The sequence below is a fragment of the Alternaria atra genome (genome assembly GCF_907166805.1).
Source record: "Alternaria atra isolate CS162 genome assembly, contig: 25, whole genome shotgun sequence".
NCBI classification, from domain to species: domain Eukaryota; kingdom Fungi; phylum Ascomycota; class Dothideomycetes; order Pleosporales; family Pleosporaceae; genus Alternaria; species Alternaria atra.
The window spans coordinates 1,138,899-1,159,976 of record NW_025091323.1 but is presented as its reverse complement, the minus strand read 5'-3'; the positions used below and the strand labels follow the sequence as shown (position 1 = coordinate 1,159,976).

Below are 21,078 nucleotides of genomic sequence, written 5' to 3'. Positions count from 1 at the left end.
ATTGCCTAGGCCCTCTTTTGCGCTTGCCATCAGACACCCAGCTACATTGCATGGCAACAGTAACCTGGTACCGCTGTCTTCTCGTCGAGACAAGTTTCTCGAACACTTTAGTCGCAAACGGAAGCAAAGCCCATAGAACCACTGTGTGTGTTATTCTCTTGCTTTAGCAAAGACGTGGCCATCGGTGATAGTCATCCACTCTTGCCGAACTTTTCCACTGCGCGCGTTATTTCATTTGGTACTTTATCATTGTGGGGACGGGGAAGAGGACAGTTTTCTCGCTGCATAGGAGCGTTCTGCAGAGTGTTTTGCTAGAAATACCAGTCGTAATGAATATATATGCTTCAGTCATTTGGGAGCTCCAATGCAAACTAGGCCGAACTTGTTATCCATTGACTAGATCTGATAAATCGCCCATACAACACATTTCCCTCACTGAGAGAACATACTCCTAATCTCTGCATCTTCCTCTTCCATCTCACCCAACTTCTTCCCAGGCAACCTAACCGCGCGATCAAGCGCTACAGGCAACCCTCTATGCCTTCCTCTCAACATAACCAAGATCATGATGATCTTGCTCCCTGTATACATGCCACCACTGAAACTGTACGATTGATCCGGCAACCCAATACTAATCCCAATAGTCGTGTATCCACTCACAATTTCAAACAGAATGGTGAACACGCTGTATGTACGGGGGTCTTCGATAGAGTGGTGTGTCTCGATGAGCGTAATGAGAAAAAGCGCAAGAGCTATCCACCATACGTCGTGCGAAAGCTGGCCCCTGACTTGCTGGCTTATGAGAGAGGGGGGTCGGGTCGCTGGGTGTGAGGAGAGCGAGTGGATTGACGTCGCACGATTGAAGTCCATGGTTTTTGATCGCTTCAATGGGGCGGGTGTTGCGGCTGGTATAGGAGCGACACCCACGCCCTGGAAGGCCGTCATGCGGTGCTGGAGTTGACGGCCTACGAAGGCAGTGCCGCGGCGGCCGACTTGCCCGAGGGATTTTATGGGCGCAAGACGCGATTTCTCCGGCTCTAATTCAGCGGTCGGCAAAGACGGTATCGCGGCGTCGACATCGAAGAGCGAGCTGGATGCGGAGTGGAGCTGTTCTGGCTCAGCTTCGTCACCCTCATAGATACCCAGAGATCTCTCCTCATATACGTTGGTCTTGCGCATGGTGATGATGTGTGGGTACGCGGCGGTATAGAAGACAACCAGCCACAAAACCTGGACATCGAAGTACATCGCTGAGGGCGAGACAATAGCGTAACCTCCAGTCGGGATCGAGAAACCTTCGAAGAGGGAGATGAAGACGCGTTGACCGATGGGTATGACTTCCATGGTCGGATTCCCAATGCTGAGAACGAGAATCAGGATCCAGTCTACCACTACAAACGAGGTAAAGGTTGCAATGAACAGCCAGGTGTCCCGTGAAGGGAACATGCTGGTATATACGCGACGTGGGAATTTGAGGATAAAGTCAAAGCCCTCTTTCCATACGCCGTACTCCTTGTCTTTGGAGAAAAGATCGAGAAGTGTAGACATACTCCAGATAAGGAAGCGTACGACGACGGGAAAGGAGGCAGGTCCAGCGAGTGACAGTATCGTTACTATGACCAGGATGAAGTATGAGGACTGGAAGGGTATGAAGCCTGCATCCAGTAGCGTAAAGCCAGCATTGCTGTACGCAGAGATAGCGAGGAAGATGCCAGCCCACCAAGGGTTCTGCGCATTGACAGCGCAAGCCTCCTTTTCGTAGACGGACATATATGCCCCTAGTGCAATTCCGCCAAATAGCTGCCAGAGTATGAAGTAGGCGGGAACGAACATGGAGAGGAACTTGAGCGCACGGTACTCGACACCACCCAGGTACTCTCGCTGGTCTGATGACAGGTTGAAGAACTGCCCGTTGCGGCCAATGTTGCGCTTTTGCTCCTTGACGAAGGTCTGCACGTTGAAGCTGTCGTCTAGCTTAGACTCTTCAGCCAGTGAGCGGCGACGCTTCGATATGCTCTGCTGGCTGTGTACGTTATAGATCGAGTGTCCTGTCGTTGCTGACATGGGCCTTTCGTGGGAAAGACGCTCTTGTATGGGGTCCAGAAAGCCGATATGCTGTGGCGGACTCCTTTCTCTTGAAAGAAGTGAAATTGGTGACAGTCCCGTCTGAGCCTGGTCTTCCATGATCGGTGTGCTGGGCGGTATATCCTCCGCGCGTTTCTCCGCAGGCGTCACAACCTTCATCTCTCCGTTCGTCTTACTCCCTTTCTTGCCCTTCCCAAACGACCCCATAACCGGCAATCCAAACATTGCTCCTGTCATCCCGACCACAGCCCCAACATTTCCCTTCCGGGCATTCCGTCTCTCTTTCTCAGCCTCCACGATATCCTCAAACCTCTTCTCGAAAATGTGTTTCCTAAAAGCAACCGTGAAGTAGCTGACCAGCACCTGGCTCCCCATCATCATCAACACCGCCAGTTCCACTTGCTGGAACGTAGTGAGTTGACTAACGTTCACGGAATTGAGTCCCGAAGCGGTCATGGCGCTCATGCACATGAACATGCAATCCCACCACCCAATACTTTTCGATGGGTTTGAGGCGCCCCAGAAGATTAGCGTTCCCACGAGCGTAACGCTGATGAAGTACGCATAGTGTATCGTGATGAAGTTCACTGGCGGAATATAGGGCTTCACTGTCTCAATGATCGTGCGTATCCTAGGATGATCCGCCTCGAAAGCTTCCCATCGGTCTTTGAGTCCATCCATTGTTGTGTAGTTGTAGGAGATAGCTCAGGATGAGGCGGCTCCAAGTTAAGGTCGGATTATCGAAGTAGCATGTCGCGTGAGTTGTTGAGGCGCTGAGATTGAATGCTCGTGAGGGTCGCACTATAAATAGTCGCAAAATGTAAATTAATGTTTGAAGAAGAAGATTCGTGTCAGCAATGCGCAACAAAGACTTAAAGAGAGGATCAAAGTTTGTTAAAATGGAGTTGAGAGTTGGAGAAAAGAACGTGAATTGACGTTTGTGGCTGAAGACGGGTGTGCTGGCGAGTACGTAGGCTCAATAAAGGGATAAACAGGGTTCAGGGTGGCGCGGACGGTGTCCGAACGTCCGGGCGCGCCGCGACGCGATAGGAAGGGAAGGGCCGAGCCAGCACACATGAAACACTACGATAACGTCCAACTGCATCAGTCTTGATCATCTTACCGCCTCTTCTGGCTTTCGCTATGTTCTTCCCTCTTTCGGGCTGTTCCGACTTTCTCTAGGTCTGTATGGAATTTACTTAATTAAGTAGATGGATTTTGCCTTTGCGATGTTCGTATGGCCAATCTTGTGAGCTTTGCGCTGAGTTTCAAAGCGGCTTGGTTAGTCTCCACATGTACAGGCACAGACGTCGGAAGTAATTGCCTGTGTGCTTAGTGGGTGAGATGGAACACCAATCCGAGCCTGTGGTTGACATAGACATCTTTGGTTTGTGGAGCGGATACGAGGAAGAGGAAGAGTACAGCGCGAACCTTGGAACCCTCGGTCAGTGCCCTAATATTGTGATCAATATAGTGGAGTACACGTATGAAAATGCTCAGGTAGGTCATCATTGACTACGATATGCAAGGAACCAAGCAGGTACTTTTACCAACGAGGTCAACTCTAATGGTCCTATTGCGCCTGCAACCGGAAACCTCACTTTCGCTCGATTTGGTTTCTGGTATTCATTCACGACTATGTTTGCCTTCCGCAATTCTATCGGTATTCGAATTATGGCTGGCGGTCTTCCTCGACTCAGGCCACATTGCCTGGCTCTGGTACCAAGTTTCGAGACTTTCGACTTTCCCATACTTCTATTTGGTTGGTAGCGGTCTTCAATTCTTTTCCAACTTTTATATATGACTGATATCCCAGCCCTCTCTCTCTTCATCAACACTCGCTCCAAAGACATTGTATTTCTACGCTTCCCCACGAAGATAACTCAGCTATCGTTACACTCATTAGCACAAGCAAAATACCCTCCGATCCCTTTGCCATCCTGCGCCATCATATTCAACTTCCAAACCACAAAGCAAGATGGTAAAGACACGTTCAAATACGCTTCAGCCACTACATAGCCGCCCACTACAATCCTTCAAAGTCATCGAGGATCTGACCACAACCCTGCACCAGGACATTCAACGGCAATACCAGTACTGCATGGTCATGTATGGTAACACAGAAGTCTTGGATCAAGCAATAAGATCAAGCATGGAAGAGATGTATGACGCTGTCAGGGATTACGAGAGCAAGATATCATACCTTGTGCGCGGAGAAGGAGAAATGAATATATGGGCTGGTAGTGGCAACAGGGTCATGCGAGCTGCATTGTGGAACAATGTCGAGAAAGTGGGGGCCCAACCAAGCATTCCTCACGCGGTGTACAAGGGTGTCGTTGTCCAAATCCGCGAGGAGTTGATTTGGTGCGAGGAATGTTCTGTCGCAGAGCTGGAAACTTCTGGAGTTCCTTTCGATTCGATGCCGTCTCATCGTTCTTTGGCAAAAGAGATCGATGAAGATGATAGAGAGCTGGTTGAGAGCTGGTGTGGAGAGGAGAGATTGACGAATGGAGGAGAGGCTGAAGTTGGTTACTGGATCGCTTCAGAAAAGACTCGTGGAAGCAGCACTGAGACGTCTGAGAGGAATGTCGAAACTACGCCAAGCCCGGAACCAGTTGAAGATGAAGGTGGAGTGCTGCTACCCAACGAATATGGTTGCTATATCGATTCACATGGACGTTGTTGTTGTCCGCGTCCGCCTATTGTATACTTGTAAGTACGGAATACTGGAGCCTATTCATTAGGAATTTGTTCATCTGTCAGCATTCAGTGCAATTCATTTCTAGCATACTCTATCTTCTTTACATACGCTTAACCATACATCCACTATGTGAGCTTGAACAGCTTCCCACCAACACTATCCCACTCTTCATCCCACCGATGTTCGCTCTCCTTGAGTGCACCCTCTTTCAGAGTCTCTCTTAATATTGTATCACTACCGAAGAACGTAGCCAGATGCAAAGCGAGCTCTTCAGAGCTCTGGAAGCCTAGTCCGTTGACGCCTTGTTTGACAAGCTCAGGCCAGGCCTCGAACTTTCCCCAGCCCACAACGGGTAAGCCTGCGCCAAACATATCGACTACCTTCATGGGCAGGTCAACGCCGGAGGAGGATGTATGCAGAGAGACTCCAAGGTCAGCGGATGCAAGGAGGAGAGCATATTCAGAGTGTGTGAGCCATGCTGTTTTGACAACGACATTCAATAACTTCTTCTCCTGGTTGAGTTCCCTGATCTTGGAAAGGTAATACTCTTTCTGTGGCCCTTTTCCAGTGATGATGGCAATGATCTTCGGAAGATAGGACTTGGATGTACATTCAGCAGAATAAGCAACCAGGGCGGAAAGAAGAAGCGAAAAGTCCTCGTCGGCGGTCCAGGACGTGGCGCTCACAATGAGCTTCCAGGGTGTCTTCGAGGTTGGAGAAAGATCTGAGGCGTACTCTGCAGTTTCTGGCAGTCTTGCGAGGAACTTCTCACGCTCTAGGAGTTCAATCGGTTGGAATATCGAGGCTGGACGATCGTGGAGTGCTTCTGCTGTGACGCCATAGTCGGCTTTGAGTACGCGGGCCATCGCATTGGTCACCGTGATATGATGAGACGCAGCCTTGGCGAATATCTTCTCGTACTTCTCGGAAACTTTCACGAGGGGGTGGTTGTCGCCAAGTTTCATAGCCAGAATGCTGTACCCGAAGTTGTGCCAGTCGATGACTAGGTCAGTACGTCGCAAGAAGCATACCAGGCTTGCTATGGCGAGCGTTGGTATCGAAGGTGGATTTTGCACAAGCGCCCATCTTGCGGGCTCAGAGCGGTAACCCAACGCGCGGTATAACGACCATATTTGCCAGAGGACCTTCAGAGGTGCCAGGACAGGAAACAAAAGCTTGCTGCTCGAACGTAGGAAGCTTGGTGCTGGTGAGAGTGGAATGATCTCAATCAACGGATTTGAGACGATGTCTGGAAGGATGTCCGACTCTTGACGGTGTTAGCCACCTGCAACAAGCCCAGATAGACTTTACCAACCTTGATAGCCGATGAGAAACACCTTTGCACCGTGCTTGGCGATGCTGAGAGCGTGATATTGCATGCGCGGCGATCTTCCAATGTCTCCCAAGACCACCACCTGCACAGAACGGCCCTGCTTCCATTTCACTGGGTCTTTCCCATCTCTTGTCTTCATTTTGATCTCCTTTCCATCCTCACCCACGAACCTAAGCGGCTTATCCTTGTACGGATCATACTGACTGGGCAGCGTCAACAGCAGGGCTGTGAAAAGTGTCGACAACGTGACAACTACACCCAGTATGACGGAAAAAAGGTTGCCATCTTTGTCGGGAGAAGTGTGGTGGTCGAACATTTTGGTGTTGTGTTAGTGCCGTCCAATTGCGAGGCTCCTCCGATAACCGTGGCCGCCGCCGCGTGCGTCAACGCCAAGGGTTAGGGCACGAAATGCGGAGATCGGAACCGGGGTAGGACCGAAAGGGGAAGGCGCTCAATGACAGTCATGTCAATCTGTAAGACCCCTGAAACTTATTGATAGTGCAGCAACGCGCGCCGCTACCGAAACACCAAGACGCCAAAGCGCTGCGTAGCCTCATTGCAGCACATCCACACTTGAGAGTTGCTATTCCACGTTGCTTTCTCCCCCAACGCCGCCACTTTAGTGCAATTGAGCACCGTTCCATTGCGAATTAGAGGGCCCCACTTCGCCGATAACCTTCACCGAGTCAAGACCATCTCACAGCGGACGAACGAACGCGACGTTGGCAGATGGCGTCGACGTATGCGCTGCCTATCGCGCCCACCTCGCACACACATAGCCATGGCCGATCATCCTCACAATACACGCCCGAGTCCTCTACATATACAAATAACTCGATGAATGGTGCATCACCGGCGAAAGACCACGGCCATCGACACACCCGGTCCGACATGAACGCCAACGGACAATTGCATGGCGCTGTGCGCTCGCCTTTGGCCGAGTACAACAGCCCTGCGCACGAGCATGAGCATGGGCATGGGCATGGGCATGAACGCTCTGGCTCCAACGGTTCCACACACACGCTGAAACCTTTCTGGAAGGGAAGGCCAAAAGGGCTGCAAAGAGGGGAATCGGATCTGGGTCGCTCGCCAGCGAGGATTGCACCTGCGGCTGGAGGATATGGATTCTCGCCAGTATCACCCATACAAGAGTCTCCAGCACATGCGCCTCCGCCTCCCGTTTCTTCGTAAGACACTCTTGACATGATCCAGATGAGCGCAACTAATGTATTGTCTAGGTCGTGGCTAGAACTTCCCGAAGCCCTTACCGCGCTCCTCATACCTCTCCCGTATCTTTTTGCCTCGCTAGCATACCCCACTGGCGTCGTACGAGACTCCAAGCTGCCCTCGACTCTATCAGAAGCCGCAGTAGAGAGTACACCCGCACTCGAATCCGTCACGGGAACAAGCGGCTTCCCATTACTACATGCGCTCGCTCTTTCTTCTGCAACACTATTACTCGTCGGTGTGATTGCCAAAGTTAACTCCAGTCTACAACCGCTGGACAGGCGGAAAGAAGACAAGGGCACATTCAACATCAGCAATGCGCCCAAACGGGTGGCAAGCAACATAACCAGCGTACTGCTGCCCTTCTACGCATCCCTACACCTAGGAGGAGCGAAGACAGCATTGGTGATATTGGTGGCAGTGGCTGCGGGAATTGGCGCCCTAGACCAGAAACCTGGGAAACACACTCCTTGGGACGATATCCGGCGGACATTAAGGACCAGAAAAGCGACTTGCGGCGCCCTTTTCGTAGGCATGACCGCTGATATAGTAACATCTGGCAACGTCACCGGCAGCCTGATCGGTTATCTGGCGCTTTTGGTATCGCTGTTCCTGGTCCCTCCGCCTCTACCCACAGCAGGCTGGTCATTGATGACGGGACCAAAGAGCCAGGACTCATACATGACTCAAAAGCCATCTCGCGCATCGCTGCCAAAACCTTCCTCGCCATTAGTGAACAACACCGAGAATCAGCTACTCACCATCGTGTCAGGCCTTGCCCTCACTGTTACAACTATTCTGTATTCACTCGTTTCGTCTGCGACTCCCTCTTTATCGACCCACGCCCTGGGATTCTCAACTTTATCGGTTGCATCTACGACAGCGCTTGTATTCCTTTCACTTCCAGCATCATTACGGAGTCAAAAACAAGTGGGATTGAGATTGAGTGGCATCTTCATCTTCGCCTTGAGTTTCCTGGAACATAATTCAGTTGGCCATTTCAAGATTGTGTTCCCTTGGGTTTGCGCTATGATGATCGGGGCGGTCGGCTTTGACACCCGTTCGCCTGTACCGCATTCGCACGATCATGGGCATACGGGCCACAAGCATTCGCACGGTCACGACCACGGACATAGTCATGACCATCATCTTCATGGTGACCACTCTAGAATCTCGGCATTCCTTATCGCGCGCGCGACTCCGGGTTCGATTGTACATAGTGTGCTGATCGAGCGGGACTCGCGACGCATTGCGTACTTTGGCGTGTAGGTCTACTCTCTTCTCCCCACTTGATCCCGCGCCTTGGACGATTTTGCTAATTCCGATAGACTTAACCTTTCCTTCATGATGGTCCAGTTCTTCTACGGCTTCGTTAGCGGGTCATTGGGGTTGCTCACGGATAGTATCCACATGCTCTTCGATTGCGCTGGTCTCGCTGTGGGACTTGCGGCGGCAGTGATGAGCAAGTGGCGCCCCAATGCTCGCTTTCCATACGGCTATGGTAAAGTAGATACATTGTCTGGTTTCGCAAACGGCGTTTTTCTTTTGTAAGTCACCATCATATATACTTCTCGACATACATGCTAACTAGAACCAGGCTTGTGAGTGTCGAGATCATCTTCGATGGCTTCGAACGCCTATGGGAAGGTCACGAGCTCCAACGTCTCAATGAGCTTCTGATTGTCAGCATCCTCGGTTTCATCGTTAATATCGTAGGTCTTGTAGCATTCGGTCATGCGCATCACGGCCATGGACACGACCATGGGCATGAAGGACACGATCATGGACATGGACACTCTCACGACAACGAGAACATGCAGGGAATTTTTCTACACATCCTCGCCGACGCACTCGGCTCAGTCGCCGTCATCATTTCTACCTTGCTTACAAAGTATTATGGTTGGTCCGGGTGGGATCCCATCGCGTCCTGCATCATTGCAATCCTCATTTTCTTGTCGGCTATCCCGCTTGTCAAGTCGAGTGGCGCACGACTTATGCTGAGTCTGCCAAGCGATGTCGAGTACGGCATCAGGAATACTCTAGGAGAACTGGGTACACTGAGAGGGGTCATTGGGTACGCGGTGCCCAAGTTCTGGCTCGAAGACGAGGGTGCTGCGCACGCGGAAGCACACGCGAAAGAGGACCATGATTGTGGAGGTGGACATAAGCATGACGACCATCCACACGACCACCACGAACATGATCACTCACATTCGCACGACCATGATCACAGCCACAGCCACGACCATGGCCACAATCACTCGCATAGCCACTCTCACGACCACGGACATTCGCATTCGCACTCTCATGATCATCACGACCACGACCACGATCATGCGCCCAAGCAACGTCGCATTCTCGGCGTGATACACATCATCGCTTCCCGTGCCGCAGATCTAGAAGATGTTCGGGAGCGCTCACATCAATTCCTAAAGGACCGGGGTATGGATGTGGTAATACATGTGGAGAAAGAGGGCGAGGGGCGGTGTTGGTGTGGAGGTGGAAGTGAGTACAAGATCAACTGATGTTCATGAGGTGCGGCCGTGTGCTGTTGAATTGTTATTAACGCGCATACATTGTACTGTGGTAGATAGGAGGTGTATAGTAGCAGATTTGGATAGAGCTTGTATATCATTACATAGACATACATAATCTTAAAATTGTTCTGCAATTGTTCATCGGCCACTGGCGCCCCACCATACCACTATACCTGCTGTAAGAACACGCTTACCCGTTCTGAAGCTTACCACAGGACGCCTTAGCAGTATCTTCCGACAGCACATACGCCCCATATTCGAAACTAGAGGATTATCTTGCAGCTCCCTTGGAGCTCATTTTGCTTATGTATACACGGTACCTACTAACATCGCAGTATACGAACCAACATGTTTGAGCACTTCACCCTACGTCACCTACCGCCCCTACTGCTCTTAACTGCAATTACCATAGGTAGTTTCACGCCCTTTACTCGCGACCCAGAGTACGCTATACGATTATTCGGCTTCCCAAACGACATTGCTGCAAGTCGAGCCGCCTGGCCGCTGATCAAAGTAGGATCTGCGCGTAGCCAGATAAACTGCCTTGCGTACGTATTGCCAAATGTGTCGTGAAATTATATGAGCATCCCGCCTACCCATCTGACGTGAGTGAATCTCTACGATAATAGCGTGCCGAGTTAATTACTAGGAATAGAACTATATTGATCAAGTTGCCTCGATATGTGACGGTAGCTTTTGAGTTACAACAGGCGCCTGGGTATCCTGGCTTTGGGGGCCGCTTAGTCACGAAAACAATCAGAATGCTGACAATATGCAGCACCTTTCGGGATCCAGCACCTATCACAACTTGCAGACTTGCGGTCCTTTACCACCTATACGAGACTTCTTCGCCGTACTCATCATACCGATGCGCGAGCTTATGCAATGTCCGTGAAGATTGGTGCGGCGACGTCATGGATTCCTAAGCAATCCCACTCGGGAAGATGTAGCTCTCCACATGCGCCTACGCGCATTGTGCATATAACCCCTCCTTGCGCGCAGGCTAGCCTTCTCCATGTCACTATTACGCTCCTCTATATCCTCACAGCTTAGGTACTTCACACGCCTCTCCACCCAAACGCGCATACCTCCCCGATCGCACTTCCACACCTCACAGCTATTGCTGCGCATACTCCCAGAAATGTCCGACCAAGAACCTACCGGATTGAAGGCGGACAAGGGCATTGAGCTGCTCACTTTTGGCACACCCAATGGATGGAAGGCTAGCATTCTGCTAGAGGAGCTCAAGGATGCCTATGGGAAAGACTACACATGGCAGTCCATCAACATAAGCAAGAACACACAGAAAGAGCCTTGGTTCACCAAGCTTGGCCCCAATGGACGAATTCCGTAAGCAATTTCACCTTGAGAGCTACGTGTGAGACTTGCACTGACGTTGTACTCCTACCTAGTGTAATCGTCGACCACGACCAGGGTGGCTTTGCTGTCCAAGAGGGTCTCGCAATTCTCGCATACCTGACGCGCCACTACGATCCCGAACACAAGTTCAGCTTCTCCGACCCTCTTGACGTATCGCGCGCAGAGCAATGGATGGCTTGGCAACACGGCGGACTGGGCCCGATGCAAGGCCAGGCCAACCACTTCAACCGTTTCGCCAAAGAGCGCATCGCCTACGGCATGCAGCGTTACACGGGCGAAACCGAGCGTCTTGCCGGCGTGCTTGACGCGGCTCTGGCCAAGTCCGACTACCTCGTAGGTAACAAGTTCAGCATTGCGGACATTGCAAGCTTTGGCTGGGTCCACGGGCTTCGCATGTCTGGTGTAGACTTGGATTCATTCCCCAACCTGAAGAAGTGGTGGGAGCGCTTGCTTGCACGACCTGCAGTTCAGCGTGGCTTGGAGGTTCCGAGCAAGAGCGGATTCGGAAACGACACCTATTTACAGAAGATGAAGGACGATCCCGAGTTTGCGGAGAAGGAGCACAAGCTTGCGGAGCAGATCAAGGCTGCCAAGGAGCAATACGGCTACAAGTACTCCAGCCCTTGAGACAATGACATGTCTTGTGGTACAATGAGTGATTGTTTGGGAGCTGAATAGGATTCGTGGGTGATTAATGCCCCTCCAGAATAAGACAATGTTACTCTTGATACACATATTTGTGCCATAGCGGAGAGGTCTTAAAACAACGAGCTACCAGGCACCGAAACTGTTAACACATCACTCTAGTCCACATGTCACTCTTGACGCACCGTCTTCTGCGACAGCGAAGTTATCTCAGACTTCATGGTTGCGTTTCATGTTACCAGTCGCTGAAGTTTTGTCAGCCAATCACGCTGTGGTATGCCCCTGCCGTGGATACAACGCTACTCGGGCGCCAACGACGTCAGCGCCTCAAAACAGGGTCACCAGATCTTCAACCACACGTTCACAGCGCGCGCTGAAAGCACGATCAGGCGCCAACGCATGGCTGTAAAAGGTGTTTAGTGCAACGATGTATCTCGCGAGGAGATTCAAAAGAGATGCGATAGCAAGGTCAACGGCGCATCTACAACGCTTTCTACCTATACTATCGCGTGTCGTCTTCCATCATCGCTGGCTTTGACAGTAGCGACAATCCCTTATTGAGTTTATTTCACCGCGTCTTACCCGTTCACCTTCCTGATAGCGCATATACCCCTTTTGTCGTGTGTTTCTAGTCAGCCTTGCGCAGTACACCCCTTCCTCTGCCGATCCTTCCAAAGTTTGCACCCAAAACAGCATAACCGCGTGCACAAATTTGATTAAACCCTGGAAGCCACATCCCACCCACGTGCCATCACCACCAAGGGTCAATATACGACGTCATCGTGCTTGGAAGGAGATAAGGAAACAGCAATATTGTCACTATCCCAAGAAACAAGGACCTTGTGCGCCAACGAAGTTTATTTTGCACGACGCAAAGCTACAACGACGTTAGTTTGGTCACAGTACCAAAAAGGAGTTGTCAATTACTACGGCTCGCACTATTTCTTCCCCGCTCTTCACCACACCGACCTCATCGTTTCCATATCAACCACCAATACGACCAAGAACCCTTACGAAACACCAAAGAAATAAGAGAAACACGTCCGCGCGCAACACACGAATCAACTGACCTTACAAAACTGACCTTCGCATCGACAAAAGGTAGGAATTTACTTATTAGTCTTCTGCTACATACCTCCAAACACCGAGCCTAGCTGACCCACATGCTTAGTTTCCTAGTAGCAATGGGCTTCAAATTCCTCTCACGTAGCAGTATGCGGGGCGAAAAGGCCACCCTAGGAACCTCTCTCGGTGCCTCCCTCACACCAACGACCATCGCACGTATCGTACTGCGATTCTTCCAGTTCGTCATGGGCCTCACCGTCATCGGTCTCTACGCCGTCGACCTGGACAATGCACGCAAGCAAGGAAAATACGTCGACTCGAAATGGGTGTGGGCCGTCGTATGCGGTACACTCGGGGCCATCAGCTCCATAGTCTTGATACTGGTCAAGTCCTGGTTCTTCTTCGGCCTCGACGCGCTCGTCTTCCTGTGTTATCTTGTTGCATTTGGCATCTTCGGGAAGATGTTTATTGGCGAGGACCCAGAGGGTAACAAGGGGATTATTAGGATGAAGAATGCGGTTTGGGTGCTGTTGACTAATATGTTGCTTTGGTTGATTTCGGCGGTGGTTGGAGCGTTTATGTTTTGGAGGACAAGGAAGGCAAGGACCACACATACTGGGCGTGCTGGCATGCACGTCTAAAAGTCTTCCTCTGTTCCCGTCCTTCACATTTGGAGACTGGGAATTAGAGAGATGTGCTGACTGGATTTGTACCATTTGCAGAGGATTCGGATCAGTATCGAAGTCGATATCGGTCATGCGGATAATGCGTTGCCTAGGACGGCTGCTTAGGGGCCACCGTCGTCGATATCAAGAGCTTGTTCTAGCGTGGATCCAGCGACCGAGACTCAACACTCAACTGACTCGGATGAGGACTGTCCTCCGCCGCCCTTGCAGGCAATCCGCCCTAGAGCGGACTTTTCTCGAAGTTTCCTTCTCCTTGCTCCGACGCCTTGTGCTATTTGTTGCGGACCACAGCAGCACCTCTCGGTTGCTCGAAACGAGCGTTGTATTTCTTTGCCATTACCAAATGTAGCCACACCCCCACCTACATATCACACCAACCCCACCACAGCTACATGTACGGTCGCATCTACAGCAAGCGAGGAAAGAGTTATTCCAAACGGGGTGGACCAGGCCTCCGCAGACTCTTTCCAAACATGGCTCTCTCATTTCCCTAATCATTCGATACCCTTTGTTTTCCGCGAAGCGCTGTCTTGAGCACTGCCTTTATCTTTGTTGTCGAGGTTCCCATCTTAGTTAGGATTAGATTAGCAAGTACAATCACTATATGCGTTCGGAAAGAGTCCTTACCGCATAAAGTCTCAATATTATAACTACTAGCCGACTATATGCATTATCTTACCATGGTTCACTAGTGTACTTGAAACATGCGGAGCCGCAAGACAAGCGTCTTGCGTATTGTTCGATATTCTATTCCACTACGTTTCTCCTCATGCCCTAACCCGCTCAGTAAACAAACAGACAAAGTAACGATGTTTCACGGTCATACAATCACAGGTCAAAGCAAAGAAAAAGCAAGTTGTTGTTGAAGATATTTATTGGTATCTCTTATCCATTAATTCATGGTACTATCGTGAACCCGGCGAGAGTCGCAGTGCTCATCGCTCATAACCCATAGTGGTATCGTTCTGAATCTGATCTCAGTTAGCACTGAATTCCTAAGCCAGATGGTGGGTGGAAGAACATACCGAAGTGAAATGTCGAACCAGCGCTCAGGTGCTCAGTCCTTAGATGGAGCGCTTGTTGGCCTCAGCGGAGCCCTCGTGCTTCTCCTGGTTGATCTTGTCACCAGCAGCGTTGAGAGCACCGGAGGCACGGTCGGTCAGGGAGTCCTGGCCGGGGACGTTGCCCTTGGCCTGCTGCTTGTTTCCCTCCTTGGAGGCCTCAGCGGACTGTCCCTGGATGGTCTCGGAGACGTAGGTGGCGGCGTTCTTGACAGAGTTGACGGCCTGGCCGACGATGCCTTCGTTGGGGTTGTTGGCGTTAGGGGCAGACATTTTGAGTGTTTGGGTGGTTGGTTGGATTGGTTTGAGGAAGAAGTTGTGTAGTTGAGGAGTTGTAGTGTGATGGAGGAAGCAATGAGGAGCTGGGTGTGAGGGTATTTATGTAAAGTGAGAGGGGTAGAGGGGAGAGGCTAGTAGAGGGGCTGGGCGCTAGGCTCCAACGCAGGACAAACAAACATACGTCACTCTTGGAGTGCTTTATATGTGACGTCACAGGGAAGGGGCTTTGTGTGAGAGGGCTAGACCACGCAAGCGCGGTGAGTACCCGCAGCCATGAACCATCACATGCAACGCACAAACCCAAGGAAGATAGTGGCACTTTTTGCAAATCCCGCTGTCGATCGTGATTATCATGCGTATCGCGTCATGGGCGATTAAGTTTCTCATCCGGCATTCGCTGCGTGCCTGAAAGACGCCCCTCTATTGCCCCGCCGATGACGTCAGACCATGGACCGCGGCTTGCATCAAGTCTGTATCAAGTACAGCTGCCCAACAAAGCACGCAAACGCTTGCCGCAAAGAGGGACAGTCTTGTATGTCACGCGCTCTTGTTCCAGCCCGAGAGTAGGCGGTTACCGTAGGAATGCAGGGCCAGCTGAGGTCTATGGGCGTCGGTTCCGGAAGGTGCTTGTTCCCGAAGGAGTTTACTCCGCTGCATGTGAAGCATACCGTGGCCTGGAAGCAAATACATTGCCGTTTACTGACAGCCGAACGTCATAGGTAGACCTCGTCGAGATCGAGATGTCCCCACCCGCAGTGACCTGGCAGCTTCGCCAAGTGGGGGCCAGGGGCGAGGACAGGTGTACTTCTCGTGTCCGTCTCGACTACATGTACACAAGTTCCATCTACAAACGAGACATGAGCAATCCATCAGCAAATTCACGGGATCGATGACGAATACAGGGCACACGGACGTGACAGAACAACCATGGTGAAAGTGGATTAATTGCCGCACTGAGCGGATGATCTAATACCTCTATGGTACTAAAAATCTAAACCGAGAAACTTGGAATGGGCGGTGCGAATGGAGTCATGACAGCGCCTGTACCAGCAAGCCCGCTGCCATTTGTGCAATCGTCCGTCGTAGGGTATCGTAACTTAAAGGATGGTGCAATGCGGTCGGTGTCCCTTGCGCTTAGGTCTTCCAGTATGCGTCCGCGACCTTGGACCAGGTCTTGGTGAGTCCGGTGGGGCCATGCGCGACCGTTCCTGTTGATCTTTGCGGATGATTTGCCTGCAAAGGTCGACAAAGGCCTCATCCACGTTGGCTCTTCTTCGAGCACTGGTTTCAAAGTACGGTATATTCCACTCACGGGATATTGCAAAGGCTCGTGGGCGTGGCACTGCTCGGTCTTCTTCTAGATCTGACTTGTTGCCGATAAGGACCATGGGAACGTTGCTATCTTCCTTTATTCGTCGTATCTGCTCCCGAAGCTCTGCCAATTCCCAGAAAGAAGACGCCGAAGTTATGCTGAAGACGAGAAGGAACCCTTGACCGGTCTTCATATATAGTTCCCTGCGGATTGTAAGTATGGAGCTGCTATGAGCCTCGGATGGTATATTACCTCATGGCAGCTACTCGGGGTTAGTCATGACTTATGTGTGTTTGCAGCAACTGTAGACACTTACTGAATTGCTCGGTGCCTGCAGTGTCTAAAATCTCCAAGATGACATGGCGGCCCTGGAGTGGATCAGCGACAAGGTAACGAGATAGACTTGAAGTAGACGCACGTCAACATCAAGTACCTTTCGGTACGAGTCTTCGATGGTAGGATCATAACTCTCTATCCATACATTCTGCACGAATTGCGCTGTAAAAGGGTCAGCACTTCTGTAACAATGGCGAGCACTCGAGGCGGTAACCTTACCTGTTAGGCAGCTCTTTCCGACTCCACCTAAGGCGCCACTGTCGTCAGTTGTCTTCTAGTTGCTGATGGTGTCTAACTAGCTTACCAGAACCAAGGACGACTATGTGGTACTCCCGTTGCGACATGCTTTGGGTTTGCGTGAGCGAGCAGCTTGCTGCGAGGCCAGGAGGAGATTGACGAGAGGTGCTCGTCGCCTCCTGTGGCGGTGGGTGCCACAGAGGGATGAGCGGCTCAAAACCGCCGTCTAGCAGAGGCTAAGCGGTCGCAGTCGCCGTGCTGCTTGGACACTGCGTTGGTCTGTACCAGCGAGCTGAGTCGGGCGGTGCGCGTGGTACTGCGCTCTGGGCCAACCACACTCGTCAGCGCATGTATTTCTAAATCAAGCCGCGTCCAATCAGAGAAAAGCAGCCGTGGATGCATCAATCAACGAGCCATTGAGGCAAATCGACTGCATGCATGCGCGGGCAAGTTTGTGTAACTCACCTGTTTGATGCGCGAGGTTGGGGGGCTGGGGCAGATTTTTCCTGTCACGTGAAGGTCGAGGTGGGAGAGGGAAACGGCGTCGCGATAATCAGGGAGCAGTCGAGAAGAAGGTAGCGAAGGCACATGCATGCAGTAGACTTGGTAGGGCTTAGCAGGAGACGTGCTGGGTGTTCGGCTCTGGGGTGCAGCCCGTACAGCCCGTAATTATGCCAAAAAAACAAAGCGCCGAGATGCTGCGAGAGGGAAGGAGACGAGGACGTCGTGGCCAGTCGCGAAACGAAGCCAGGGCGTCGGGACAAGCTCCAATCTATGATAGCGTGGTCCTTGTATCGAGTCGTGCACAAGAAGGGTTCGCAAGGCTGTCGAGCAAGCATCTTGTCGACGTAATAATGTCCCATGGAGACAACCCGGTTCCCCGACGCCGTCTCGAACTGAGTCGTGAAGAGGCTGGGCTGGCGGTTAGGGAGCAGGGCGTCCAATAAGGGTCCCGTGATCCGGAGCAGGCCTGGCACGTGCGTTGGGGCACTGCAGAGGTGTGCTGTGAAGCCGACAGATGGTAGATAGTAGCCGAACGACGACGCCGACGACGACAAGCTGCAATTCCACCCTACCATGCGTTTCCATGCGGCCATCGCCCTCGCAGCATGTCTCGCTCCGGCAGCTGCCATTTTCGAGGACGACGCTTATCACATTGATTTCCACTATGCGCTACTAGGTCTTCCCGCACCAGAGGCCACCTTCTTCCAGAAGCCCTATGCGGGCTCCAAGGCTTCTCTTTTGTACTCCATCTCGCAGAACCAGACTATCGGCGCAATCAATCCCAAGGATGGAGCACTTGTATGGCGGCAGCACCTGGCCTCGCAACCCGGCCACAAAGGACACCTGCGCTCAGGAAATGAGCAGGACACAGTTATCAGCGCTGTCGGAAACCGCGTAACGGCATGGAGCGCTTCCGATGGCCGCCTTGTATGGGAGACTAGCGTTGACGGCGCCGCAGTCGAGGATCTCGAGATACTCGAGCAGGAAGATGGCATGACCATCAGCGCGGCCAAAGACGCCATTGTCCTTGTTACCGACAGCAGCAACAGTGTCAAGAGGCTTGACGGCAAGACCGGTCGCGTCAAGTGGACATTCGAGGATACCAGGTAGCTACACCCACAAATTGACATGTAGCGATACTGACCTCTTGATAGCGGAGACACACCCTTCCAGGTCTCGACCTCACCTACCACCATCTACTACATCGCCCTCCACACGCCCATGCTTGGAGGCTCCAAGCTCCGGGTCACATCACTCAATCCCATCACAGGCAAGAAGCTCGACCAGTACACCCTAAACTCAGACGCTGAGATATCCTCGCGCGACCGTATCCTCTTCGCCGGAGCCAATACAGCTGCCCCACTACTGGCCTGGACCGACAAGGCGAACAAGGTGCTGAAAGTGAACATCATCGGAACCAAGACTGTGTCGACCTTCAACACGCCGGGGGACGAGGTTGTGGAGAACATCGTCCTGCATGCTCCTAACCACATCAACTCGCTCGCTCACTTCCTCGTCGAGTACCAAACCGCCGTCGGTCATTCCGCCGAAGTTTACCACGTCGACCTCAACAAGCAAACCATCTCCAAAGCCTACAGCCTTCCAGAGCTAAAGACAAAAGGAACATTTGCTACGAGCACATCCGACGCCAATGTTTACTTCAATAGGCTTACCCAAGACGAAGTGACTGTCTTCTCTTCGGTTTCACATGGTGTCTTGGGTCGTTGGACCCTTAGAGGCTCTCCGGCACTTGCGGGCGCCTTCCCTGTGCATGGCCAGTCCGAGGTCGTTCTGAAATCCGGCGTCGCGAGCGCTGTACGGTCCGCCGTTCTGTACTCTAATGGACAGTGGGCACTCCTGCGAAACGATGAAGTAGCCTGGACCCGGCCTGAATTCTTGTCTGGCACTATCTCCGCAGTCTGGGCCGGCCTGCCTGAAGAGGAGGCCCTAGCACAAGCACTTGCTGACGAAAGCCATCGCAACCTCGTCTCCGCCTACATCCACCGCGTGCAGAGGCATGTTCAAGATTTGAAGTACTTCCCAGCGTGGGCGCAGAGCATTCCCCAGCGCCTTCTGGGTAGTGTGGTTGGCAAGACAAGGGAAACAACAGTTGACGACATACAGCAAGATACTTTCGGCTTCCACAAACTTGTTGTCGTCGCCACTAAGACAGGCCGTCTCGCTGCCCTCGATGTTGGTTCGCGAGGCAAAGTCATGTGGAACATGGACCTTAACCAGTTCGCGCCTGATACAGCATTTCAACAACCGACTTTGAAAGCCCATAGTGGCTACGTTGAAGTGAGGGACTCCAGCTTCCAGGGATCACTGTTCATTAATTCGACAACCGGTGGTCTCATCTCTTCCGATAAGATAAAGGTTGAGGTTCCGCTCATCGCTGAGGGACAGGAGCTTGTTTCCTTTACATTGGTTGACGGTACCCTGAAAGGTTCCTTGGAAAGCAAGCCTAGTTCCGAACCAGTATGGAGCTTCACGCCGCCTGCTGGGGAGAAGATCGCTAGCTACGTTGCCCGACCGGTTAAGGATCCTGTTGCCTCTATCGGAAAAGTGCTAGGAGATAGGAAGGTACTTTACAAGTACCTGAACCCCAACCTTGTCCTAGTCACAGCAGTCGTTGACTCCGCGCGATCTGCGTCCATCTATCTGCTTGATTCTGCTTCTGGACAAGTACTACACACCATGTCACACAACGACGTTGATACTACACGACCCATCCCGGCCACCATCTCAGAGAACTGGTTCGCATACGCATTGACCATTGACTCTACCTCTGGTGCTTCTTCTCGCGGCTACCAGCTCGTCGTCTCTGATCTTTACGAGTCCCCGCTCCCTGACGACAGGGGACCATTGGGCGCTACATCCAACTCTTCTACCGTGCAACCCTCTGGCTCGGATGGCGACGCTGTGAAGCCTTATGTAATATCGCAAAGTTACCAGGTACCAGCAGAAATTACGCATATGAGTGTTACGCAGACCAGGCAAGGCATTACCAGCCGCGAGCTCCTTGTCACTGTACCCGCAATCAACGCTATAATTGGTATTCCAAGAACGGTCATTGATCCCCACCGACCAGTCGGCCGTGATCCTACTGCGCAAGAAGGGTCTGAGGGTCTGGTCAAGTACACACCCCTGATCAACTTCGACCCGAAATGGCACCTTACCCACAAGTACGAAGTCTTGGGTATCAACAACATTATCACAAGCGAGAGCGGAATCGAAAGTACCAGTCTGGTTTTTGCTTATGGCTTGGATATCTTTGGAACAAGAGTTGCACCTAGTTTTGCCTTCGATATCCTGGGTAAGGGCTTTAACAAGATTTCCATGCTTCTTACTGTTGTTGGACTGTTTGTTGGAGTCTTGTTCGTCGCGCCTTTGGTAAGTTCATTCCTTTTCCGCCTCTCGGTGTAATGGTGTATTATATAGCGTACTGACAATCTCCCCAGGTTAAGCGAAAGCAGATCAACACCATGTGGACACTATGATCGACCATCAAGGGACGGCTCTCTTTAGAGAATTGAGAATTGAAAATATCCAAGTCTTCAAAAGGCTTGGGTGAACGTGCACACACACCAGGGACTCACGCTGCAGAGCAGCTCTAGCCCGGTAGCTGCCGCGATCGGCGTGGCCAAGTGCGCTCTTCTGGTCTAGACCACTCGTACCTGAGAAAGTGCA

General features: G+C 51.8%; 8 protein-coding genes across 8 annotated transcripts; 4 read left to right on the top strand and 4 right to left on the bottom strand.

Moving 5' to 3' along the window:
* Positions 1-432: 432 nt before the first annotated feature.
* On the bottom strand, positions 433-2,766 carry ALTATR162_LOCUS5380 (uncharacterized protein; the record flags this gene model as incomplete). Its single annotated transcript, XM_043312999.1, has 1 exon — positions 433-2,766. The coding sequence occupies one exon, from the start codon at positions 2,764-2,766 to the stop codon at positions 433-435; it is 2,334 nt and encodes a 777-aa protein (XP_043168934.1).
* A 2,145-nt stretch (positions 2,767-4,911) lies between these two features.
* On the bottom strand, positions 4,912-6,435 carry ALTATR162_LOCUS5379 (uncharacterized protein; the record flags this gene model as incomplete). Its single annotated transcript, XM_043312998.1, has 2 exons — positions 4,912-6,053; positions 6,102-6,435. The coding sequence occupies 2 exons, from the start codon at positions 6,433-6,435 to the stop codon at positions 4,912-4,914; spliced, it is 1,476 nt and encodes a 491-aa protein (XP_043168933.1).
* Positions 6,436-7,010: 575 nt separating this feature from the next.
* On the top strand, positions 7,011-9,871 carry ALTATR162_LOCUS5378 (uncharacterized protein; the record flags this gene model as incomplete). Its single annotated transcript, XM_043312997.1, has 4 exons — positions 7,011-7,306; positions 7,358-8,611; positions 8,675-8,893; positions 8,944-9,871. The coding sequence occupies 4 exons, from the start codon at positions 7,011-7,013 to the stop codon at positions 9,869-9,871; spliced, it is 2,697 nt and encodes an 898-aa protein (XP_043168932.1).
* A 1,153-nt stretch (positions 9,872-11,024) lies between these two features.
* ALTATR162_LOCUS5377 (uncharacterized protein) lies at positions 11,025-11,890 on the top strand (the record flags this gene model as incomplete). The annotated part of the gene is made up of 2 exons (XM_043312996.1): positions 11,025-11,233; positions 11,296-11,890. 2 exons carry the CDS (start codon positions 11,025-11,027, stop codon positions 11,888-11,890), a joined length of 804 nt encoding a protein of 267 aa, XP_043168931.1.
* A 1,202-nt stretch (positions 11,891-13,092) lies between these two features.
* Positions 13,093-13,614, top strand: ALTATR162_LOCUS5376 (uncharacterized protein; the record flags this gene model as incomplete). The annotated part of the gene is made up of 1 exon (XM_043312995.1): positions 13,093-13,614. The coding sequence occupies one exon, from the start codon at positions 13,093-13,095 to the stop codon at positions 13,612-13,614; it is 522 nt and encodes a 173-aa protein (XP_043168930.1).
* A 1,109-nt stretch (positions 13,615-14,723) lies between these two features.
* On the bottom strand, positions 14,724-14,993 carry ALTATR162_LOCUS5375 (uncharacterized protein; the record flags this gene model as incomplete). Its single annotated transcript, XM_043312994.1, has 1 exon — positions 14,724-14,993. The coding sequence occupies one exon, from the start codon at positions 14,991-14,993 to the stop codon at positions 14,724-14,726; it is 270 nt and encodes an 89-aa protein (XP_043168929.1).
* A 1,103-nt stretch (positions 14,994-16,096) lies between these two features.
* Positions 16,097-16,991, bottom strand: ALTATR162_LOCUS5374 (uncharacterized protein; the record flags this gene model as incomplete). The annotated part of the gene is made up of 6 exons (XM_043312993.1): positions 16,097-16,514; positions 16,564-16,573; positions 16,628-16,679; positions 16,730-16,809; positions 16,867-16,893; positions 16,952-16,991. The coding sequence occupies 6 exons, from the start codon at positions 16,989-16,991 to the stop codon at positions 16,097-16,099; spliced, it is 627 nt and encodes a 208-aa protein (XP_043168928.1).
* Positions 16,992-17,961: 970 nt separating this feature from the next.
* ALTATR162_LOCUS5373 (uncharacterized protein) lies at positions 17,962-20,888 on the top strand (the record flags this gene model as incomplete). The annotated part of the gene is made up of 3 exons (XM_043312992.1): positions 17,962-18,494; positions 18,543-20,781; positions 20,850-20,888. The coding sequence occupies 3 exons, from the start codon at positions 17,962-17,964 to the stop codon at positions 20,886-20,888; spliced, it is 2,811 nt and encodes a 936-aa protein (XP_043168927.1).
* Between the last annotated feature and the right edge of the window lie 190 nt (positions 20,889-21,078).